General features: G+C 44.1%; 2 protein-coding genes across 2 annotated transcripts in view; one reads left to right on the top strand and one right to left on the bottom strand.

Annotated features, from left to right (window-relative positions):
- Positions 1–4868, top strand: part of LOC136430566 (uncharacterized) — a 9444-nt gene extending 4576 nt beyond the window's left edge. Inside the window, exons 7-12 of the mRNA XM_066421295.1 lie at positions 389–582; positions 1306–1570; positions 1988–2125; positions 2841–2950; positions 3151–3261; positions 3849–4868. Coding sequence (XP_066277392.1) covers positions 389–582; positions 1306–1570; positions 1988–2125; positions 2841–2950; positions 3151–3261; positions 3849–4028 — 998 coding nt within the window. The 3' untranslated portion in view covers positions 4029–4868. The remainder of the gene's footprint in view (positions 1–388; positions 583–1305; positions 1571–1987; positions 2126–2840; positions 2951–3150; positions 3262–3848) is intronic.
- Positions 4869–5060: 192 nt separating this feature from the next.
- LOC136430567 (uncharacterized) lies at positions 5061–9031 on the bottom strand. Its single transcript, XM_066421296.1, has 3 exons — positions 8662–9031; positions 8108–8277; positions 5061–6599 (listed from the first exon to the last, which is right to left on the bottom strand). The coding sequence occupies exons 1-3, from the start codon at positions 8898–8900 to the stop codon at positions 5515–5517; spliced, it is 1494 nt and encodes a 497-aa protein (XP_066277393.1). The 5' UTR covers positions 8901–9031; the 3' UTR covers positions 5061–5514.
- Positions 9032–9126: the final 95 nt, after the last annotated feature.

The raw sequence follows: 9126 nt of genomic DNA, 5'->3' as shown, positions 1-9126 counted from the left end.
GTATTTTGGTAGATGTTCGTAAAACAATTACATTATTGGCCCCTGGTGGATTTCAGTTGTACTGCAGCAGGACATCTGATTTTTACATCTCCTGTTCTGAACATGCTATAGTCATCAAACTGCTACACTGTCTGCTAAGATGATACTTTCATACTTTGGACAACTTGTGTTATCTAGCTATAGGTAGAGAAGTTCATTAACAGATATGATTCATGCAAACGAGGACCTTATTTGCATAATCAAGGAGTAACCATAAACTACCAGTTGTACAGTTAACATCATTTGGCGAAGGAATTAAAACGCAGAACTCTAGTTAACGGTAATGCATGTATACCGTCCCATGCACCCAACGTGTACGTTTTTGTCATACGCTTTTTTTTTGTTACAGGGTGCCAAAATAGTGTCGAGAACATCGCAGAGGCCGGAAATCTGTCCACCCCGAACTACCCGGACTTCTACATCGCCGGGATGGACTGCGGGTGGTCCCTGAGCGCGGCGCCCGAGTCGGACGGACGATACCCCGTCATTCTCGCCAGCTTCGTGGGACCTTTCGGCGTCTCGTGCAGCGCAGGGAGCATTCAGGTAACCGTTTGTGTGTGTGTGTGTGTGTGTGTGTGTGTGTGTGTGTGTGTGTGTGTGTGTGTGTCTGTCTGTCTGTCTGTCTTGTGTGTGTGTGTATGTGTGTGTCTGTCTGTCTGTCTATCTGTCTGTATCTGTCTGTCTGTCTCTCGTGTGTGTGTGTGTGTGTGTATGTATGTATGTGTGTGTCAGTGTGTGTGTGTGTGTGTGCGGACATAACAACTCGACAAGTTGTAAATGGATTTTTATGATGTTTGGTATCTTGGCAAAATGAAGAAGTGAGTAGATTATGGGCCCCTGGTTGCTAACCTTGGTACAGAGGCAGGACATCCGGTTTTGATATCTCGTGTTCTGGACGTGCTGTAGTCGTCATTTGTCACAGGTAGATAGCTCTCGGGTCGTTGGGTTAAGACTTAACTTTAAGAGTCGATGCTTAGTTTTCAAAGAAATATGTTGGCATGATTTTAAAATCATCAACAAATACAGTCAATCTATCTATTTCATAAAATCACAAGGGTAATTTACATTCAGTGACGGAATATCTGTCTCAAAATCCACATAAGTGACAGACCCAACAGAGTTTAAATCACTTGCACTTTACCAATCGGTCACGAGCTAGCTGAATCGTGAGCGGCAGGACAGTCGAAAGTTCGATACGCGTGCTTTGTTATGTTTGAACCAAGTCTTAGCTCTACTATAAGATGCAGATCTTAACTTAACTTACAGATCTTAACCAGTGACAACAACGGAGTTGTCGACAGCACGACCATGTGTGGGAACCAGGCGGGCCCGATTGCGATCGGCGCCGAGGATGGCCAGGTCATGTCCATCACCTTCTCCCCGAGCTCCAATCCCATCGGACAAGGCTACGCGGTGGAGTGGAGCCTCTGTCCGCCCGACTCTCTGGCGTGTCCGGCGACTGCAGAGTGTTTCCCTCCGGACAGCGGCGTGCTGACCTGCCCAGGTGGTGTGTCCACCACACAGGATATGAGTGAGTTTTCAGTACTGGTGTAAACGCGTCGACTCAAACATCGGAAAGAATCGGAGGGATTAGTGGCATCCGTGGCCTTGTGGCTATGGTTAAGTGGTTGACAGACTCTAATATATAGTCCTGGGTTGGAAGCCCTAATAGGTACTTATGTTGTACCTTTGAGGAAGTCAATTATCGGCAGGAGTCCATGATAATAATGACACATTCTAAAAGTAGAGAATGTGTCTACAGAGTCAACAAGGAGATTACGTATACGATATCTCACACGCCATAACATTTATATTACAATACAGTGCACCCTCTCCCCTTTGAGTCACAACATCTGAACGCTATTCGTTTTGTCGCTTCAGACGCAGATTTTGTTCTACAACGTTCTCATGCGATATAGACTTAGATCTAGATCTTGCGTTGTTTCAGCGACCGCTGCTAGTGGGGTCCCCACAGTAATGGGTGGGAGTGCAACAGGGGGAACGCCGCACCACACACGCTCCACCATGCGGCCGACTATCACCACTACAGCCTCTTCTTCGGACAACTCGACAATGTACACCGAAGGTAAGAGAACCCTCTGTGTTGTGTAATCGGTGTTAACGTATTGCAGTGGCCACTATTACGTAACATTTTCAAAAATTCTTAGTAACGTTGCGTTGTTTTGGAGACAACCATCAATGTAACAGCGTTACCTAGAACACCCGATTTTCTATATCTAACGTGGAAACATCTATATTTTGTTGACTCTGTGCATGTGTAAATAATCTATGTTTTCACTGTGTGTGTGTTTGTTCAGGTTGATGTGTGTTCGTAGTATATATACTAAATGCACCGTCGATTGTGTGAAAGGAAGTGAGTGGGAAGATGAGTCGGTCGTGTCGGAGTGGTCGGAATTACAGGTCAGAAGTGGTAGAACTAGACGTCAATCAGACTTGATAGTCCAGCTCATAGTGTCGATGGAAAAGGCCACTAACTTACGTGCAGGAATCTTTTATCTGTCTGTTTGGCTGTGTTTTTGCAGTTATTTTTCCAATTGCTAGTCACGATCACCGTGGAGTGACAAGAAGCGATCAATAGACGCATGTAATGTCAATCAAAACGTCATCTGCATAACTGATGAATTACGATTAGACAAGACATTCGAGAAACTCTAAATATTTCACGGAGCCGTGAGATCTTCGAACTCTTATTTTGGGTTGCCTTTTCCATCCTAACAGAGTCTAATCCATTGAAAGACAGTTGTTAGAGAATGATTTTCACACATTCATGTCCGCTCCAGGCCCAGTCAACACCCTGTGTTACACGTGCGAGGGCACGGCGCAGCAATGCATGACGGGAAATGGTCTCGGTGGGTCTGCCATGGAGTGCCAAGAGGACGAAGCATGCTGGGTAAGTTTTTAAAACGTACGGTAATTGATTTGCACCATTCTCAGAACAACATCTCCATATTCTAACGTTTTCATCGAAATATGATATTAATGTAAGGTTCTATCTATCACAACACATTTTGAGCGTCCTGTACTTGCATACTACAACCAGTTAAGTTATCTTCATCAGGGCGTCAAAAGGATTTTGCATTTTCCCTTCAGGTTGAACGAATCGGCGAGGGGTCCAACGTGTCGTACAAGCGGAGCTGCCAGCCTTCGTGCTCCGACTACTGGCAGTACGAGATCTGCATGACAGCCCATGGACAAGAAAAAGTAAGCGATAGGGCCCGGTCTTTTGTCATACGGTCGTCGTGTGACGTCGTACGATCGTAGTACGGTCAAAAACTGAGCTCGAGGACATTCTTGGGATAGTCGTACATGTGTCGCACATGGAACTAAACAAACAAACAGGATTAGTCTTTAGATGTATAGTAGAATGCCACGTTTTTAACATCACTGTAATTATTTCATTGCTTTATCACCATGACCTGTACTTAGCTTGTAAGAGCAGAAACGTACAATAAAGGTATTTCATTCATTCAATTAGAATCTAACGTAAGAAGCTGGTTTATATTCCTATCGGCGGTTAGTCCTGTCATAGCCTGCTCTACGACATATCAAAATCGTAAGGCGACGTACGACTTTTAAGTTTTTAAAAATCTTCTGGTATTCAATTTTTTTATTTGAATAGCAGACGATTGGTAGTGGTTATTTGTGAGAGTCAGAACATGCCCGATACTCTTGAGCTATGTCTCGCAGAAATAGGGACACCAACATGGCGGCGGCCACGGTGATGACGTCACGTAAAAACACTCTATATGCAGGGGTGTAAGCAGCTGCCGCAATCTTTTATTTTCCAGGTGTGCAAACTGTGCTGTACGGACGACAGGTGCAACGTTCACGTCCTGACGGGCCACAACGACCCTCGGGCCCTTACCGAGGGTAGCGACAGTGGTACCGAGGAAATCGTGGCGTCCCTCGGGCTTGTGTCCATTCTCGCTCTTGCAGTGTGTGCTGATATTCTACCACGTACCGCTTAACATGCACATGAAACTCCTCCGAAACGACAGCTATTGTTATCATATGATATCATAGTATGAAGTAGGGTTTTGGAAACCTCTTACATGAAATGTTTGGAGGTCGGGGTAGGAAGAAAAGAAATGCACGAAATTCTCACCAGAAAAAAAAAAGCAGTTACATTTTCACACGCATTCTTCCAGACAGAGCCTCACCCGCAACCCATACAGCATACCTTGGGCAGACTTTTCTAAACGGGGCGGAGGTCACTTGTGATGGTGGCCTTTATACAGCTGTCACCCAATCAGAGAACGGCCTAAATGTTTTTAAGGTGAAGCCGATTCTCTGATTGTCTGATAGCTAGTTAGAGGCTACGCCCACAAATGTGAAAACCCTTAGACTCTCCAAGGTAGCATATTGTACAGTTACTATTATTATGATGATGATGTTGTACAATCCGCGGGCGACACTTTGCGTAGGAGGATGTATGTAAGGATGCTTTTCACTTTATATGCAAGACTAATTGGCAAACTGCCAAGTCATAACCACAATATATCAGTACAGTTTAGCGGATTTGAGGTGTTGAGCACAAGTCACTGGTTTGAATGCATTCTAAAAACATCTACGTTTGAATATGTCCTGTACAGAAACGATAACAGTGTGTTAATTTTCCATGACCTTCCTGGGAACGAGATCATGATTCGTGCCCATGAAAATCATGCTGGAGGGAACTCGTTCCCAGAGATGGCATGACTGAGGAGGTATGATGACATTTAATGTTCCAACTGAGTCTTGAATTCGAATTGAAAAACAATTTGTTAAGTTATGTTGTTCGAAATAAAGTTTTTGTTTTGTTTTAACAATCTTGGTACTCATTGTTGTTTTTACTCTGTAGATCACTCAATGAAAGGTCCTTCTTATTTAGGCTGGGTTTGTTTGTTTGTTTGTTTGTTTGTGTGTTGATTTGTGTGTTTTATTTCGATTTATTTTTCCTACCTTCCATCTTCTCGTATGCTAGCAGACTCACTTTAGATATGAAATAACTGCAAACTTGCTTAGATTACAAAGGTTTGCCACTTTATTTTATCTCAATGAGAGAAACTCAAAAGTGCTTCCTATAATACTGACGATACACCAAATCACTATAATTCAAGAATCTATCAGCTATTGAATACAGCAATACACATCGAAAATAATACGGTTTGATTTAGTCTTGTCAACAACTTACGGATACATATTTTGAAGTCGGTAAACCGTCTCATGTCAAACCTAAAAACAACACATCTTGCCAATGACACTCAAATGCCATTGGGTAAATTGGGTGAGGAGAATGAATGCACATAACATACCATGCACGCATGTGAGCAAGAATTGGACTATTAAGCCACCACGCGTCCACATCTATACGGTTCTAGACATTTCTATGACATGTGCAAACGCTTTTGGGGGGGGGGGGGGGGGAATCCAGAATCAACTTCCTCTACATTTCGTTTGTATACTATTTCGGAACTAGCCCCAGAGCATGAAGGTACACTGCTCTGTCTTAATCCACACCAGCATTTCAGCCTCATTCTTAAAAGTTATCCACACACCCGAGCGATAAACATCAGAGCTCAGCATATCCGTCACCAATTTCCACTTTCTACCCTGCGATCTTTTTGACTTTGCGCCGTCATACATCTCAAAACTGTCCTCCTTTACTGGCATAACAGTTGCCCGCAGCTCGTGAATCATTTCTCTCATCTGGCGCTCAACAGCAGGAAGTGTACCATTTGAACACGTCACGGGGGATAGGAAGGTCACCGTGTTCGGCATCCGAGCGAACGCTCGACCCAAGGGAGACAAGCTTGCGGCCAGCTCATTGCAGCTCAGATAAAGCCGGTTCAGTCCGGTTAACAGGCCTATCTTCTGGGCTATCACAGCTCCCCCGACAGGCGTGATAGACACGCGTTTCAGTTGTAGCTTCTTCAAGTCCTTGAGGAAAGAAAGTTTGTCCATCAGCTTTCCGATGCCCGTGTCCCCGATGAGGTTGCCCTGAAGATTCAGCTCCTCGAGGCTTTCTAAGTTGTCCAGTCGGTCGATGACCTTTCCAGAAGCTGCAGATGACGACATGCAGTAGGTGAGCCGTAGTTTCTTCAGACGTCGCATGTAGGGAAACAGCTCGGCTAAGGCCGCCGCGTCAGCAGCAGACAACGTCGTCTGATCAAGTCTAAGGTCAGGAAGAGACGTGACGTTGATCTCGGCGATGGTGTCGATCCCTGGGAGCTTCTCGAGCGCCTGTCGCAGCGACGCGAAAATCATGCACGGCTGGTGCTCCTCGCAAGTGTCAATGTTGTTTGACTGGCCATCTTTGAACCTCTCGCTCACGGTTTGCACGTAGTACGCGACAATGTGGGCCAGAGTCTCCGGTAGGGTTGTACGCTGTAGGCCCCCCGGCGTCCCCTCCCGGTGGTCCGCCCAGTACCTGCACACCCACGGCCAGAAGAACTCGTTGTGCAGGAGAAGCTTCACCACGGGGTACGAGCCGTAGGCCTCCGTTAGGTTGCTCGCCATTTGTTTGTCTGAGAAGTATTCGTGCACGTACGCAACCCAATCTGTTGTTTAAAAATGGAAAAAAACTAAATCAGAGTGATGACGTATGGGTCGTGAGTAAAGTATTTTGTCAACGTCAACTCTAATCATTCCGCCACGTCTGGATAATTGAAGTGTGCATACCTTGGGGATTACTGATTCTGCATTATCTAGTAAATTCATGGAGTTGACTTTATTTTGTGGTCTTAGAGTATCCGGTGAAACTACGAGGGTTGACGTTCATTCTGAAAGTACAGATTAGGTAATTCTGTTCTTCTGAAATTGAACAATATACCGTTGTTAAAGATATTAGGATGTCCAAGTAGCTCAATTGGTAGCTATATAGGAGCCTCACAGTTGAGCTCCTGATTCCAATTAGTTGGTAACCAGAAACTAAACCTTGGTTCGAATCCGGGGAAGGGCATCCTGCTTGGAGTTACATTCATCGTTCGGAAGGGACGTAAATGGGGGTCGAGTGGTCGAGGAGGTGCTTGAAGCACGTTAAGGGCAATACATCAGCCTCATTTCTCAGATGGGTACCTACTCGCTGTACTTCAGATGAATGATCTATCTGGGAGGAAAGGCAGATTTGGGAAATTCGCATGAAAATGTGTTGGCAGCGATGAGGAAAACAAAGCATTTCCTTTCCAGGATATCCTTCAAACCCTGTCTATAGTAATGTGGCCAGAGAAGCTTACGCAAGATGCTAATAAGGCTCTTGGCAACCGAGATGCATGTACATTTACATGTAATCTAATATCCTGTCTGGACTGGGTGGGTGAGTCTACCTCCCGAGACTTTGCAAAAAGTCAGCCCCAAGGGATCCAGCCAAAATTGGTCTGCAAAGTTTCGCTTCTCTAGACGTAAACACTTATAATAAAAAGTTGGCTTTCCAGTAAAAGTTCGTGGAACGCCATGGGACCATGACAATGCTTAAACATGTTGTGAACCTATGAAAGCTTCATCAAAACAATCTGGTTGAAAGTCATGATTTTAATCATCGATAGGCCACATTTATCTTAGTACCTTTAAAGTCTCATCTGATACATTGTAATCATCACTTAGATATTGGAATAACTTGCAACATAATATCATTTTCTGAAATCAATTTCTATATTGAGAATGTTCTTGATGAAATGAATAGGATTATAAATCATTCGTAACTTGAAACGCCTTGCTCTCAAACGATAGTGTTTTCCCATATGGATGGCGAAATCAAAATGATTTTTGACTTTATGACCTCCAGTCTTTCTCCTGAGCTGAAAGAGTGCTTTGTCTGGACACGTTTTAACATCATTGCATTGAACTTTTGAAATGTCCTTCATATTATATGTTTCGGAGAACTGTCGACGTCAATTTGTATTGTAGAAGTAGATATGGTCTCTATGTCTGTGGTCATATAGATGTACAGATAAGACATGATATTTACGGGTAAACCTCATCTCTCACAACACATGTCAGAACAACAGACATTGGAGCAGACACAACTCACAATCTATGCAGGCGTTAGTAGATCTTAAAGTTGACATACCTTCCTTTTTGTATTGCCTCTTGAGCATCAAAGAATGGACGTTGTTTAGCATGTCTTTAAATTTCAAGACTTCTGCCAGTTCTTGAGCCAAATCCAGATGTATCTCGGAGACTCGCCCGTGTGTTGGTAGGAACCTGGCATCGGACTGGGAAAACTGGTAACGGCAGGCGCTGCAGGAATGATCAAACTAGTGGTCAGTAATAATGGACACTCGATAATGTGCAAAGGGTTTTTTGAATGCGCTTTTTGTAAAGGCCCGGTCTTGGAATAGCCGTGTGCATCTTAGTGAAATAAAAAATTCGGCTTGTTACAGGAAAGGATGTCTTATACATAGATCCTCGTCGGCGGTGTAACAGCTATTTTACAACATGAAAACCGTACGATTTCGCACGACAAATGTGACCACGCCATAAAGTAAAAAAAGAATGACAGACAAAAAAGTTGTGATAAAAGCACAATACATTACACCATAACACAATAATCAGAATCCTCTACGGCTGCCATTCACTGATGGAATTTTCGACTTGTACCCTGGCACACGTAGACAAACTCACCTCTGCTCGAATACCTCTTCCGAAGAGTTCCGAGCATTTCCGAGGGCAAGGCACTGCGTTGCAGATGTGTCATTGTCCTGGGTAATCATGCCAGAAAGAGCGAGCGAAACAACGGCGTGTAGGACGAGTAGTCGAACACTAGCGCTTACTGCCATGACGCAGGAGCGAGTGAGCTCGGTCTGTGATGGCATGTAACTTATACTTCTCTCCTTCCGACCCGACAGACTAATCAGGCACATCGAAGTGTGTTCTCTGTTTCTTCACGAAATGACGTTCATCAAATTTTTCAATGACAGTTGATCTTTTAAATGAACGTTTTCGTACATGCTATAACTAGAACTTTATGCTAAGAGGACTTTTTCCGATTTTGTGCGGTGTTTTATTTGGTATGTCGCAGTAGATGTTAAAGGTGAACGTTGAAATTTTACAATTCGTGGAAGAGGCAACTATAGTACATACAAAGTA

The sequence above is a fragment of the Branchiostoma lanceolatum genome, chromosome 3 (assembly GCF_035083965.1).
Source record: "Branchiostoma lanceolatum isolate klBraLanc5 chromosome 3, klBraLanc5.hap2, whole genome shotgun sequence".
Taxonomy (NCBI): domain Eukaryota; kingdom Metazoa; phylum Chordata; class Leptocardii; order Amphioxiformes; family Branchiostomatidae; genus Branchiostoma; species Branchiostoma lanceolatum.
This window is presented reverse-complemented; position numbering and strand designations above follow the sequence as displayed.

Excerpts from the sequence above, each read along its gene's own strand:
- LOC136430567 (XM_066421296.1), bottom strand. The coding sequence starts at position 8,900 with ATGTGCCTGATTAGTCTGTCGGGTCGGAAGGAGAGAAGTATAAGTTAC. Across the intron at positions 8,278-8,661 it reads GAAGAGGTATTCGAGCAGAG|CGCCTGCCGTTACCAGTTTT; the intron begins GTGAGTTTGTCT and ends TCATTCCTGCAG. Across the intron at positions 6,600-8,107 it reads GAGGCAATACAAAAAGGAAG|ATTGGGTTGCGTACGTGCAC; the intron begins GTATGTCAACTT and ends TTTAAACAACAG.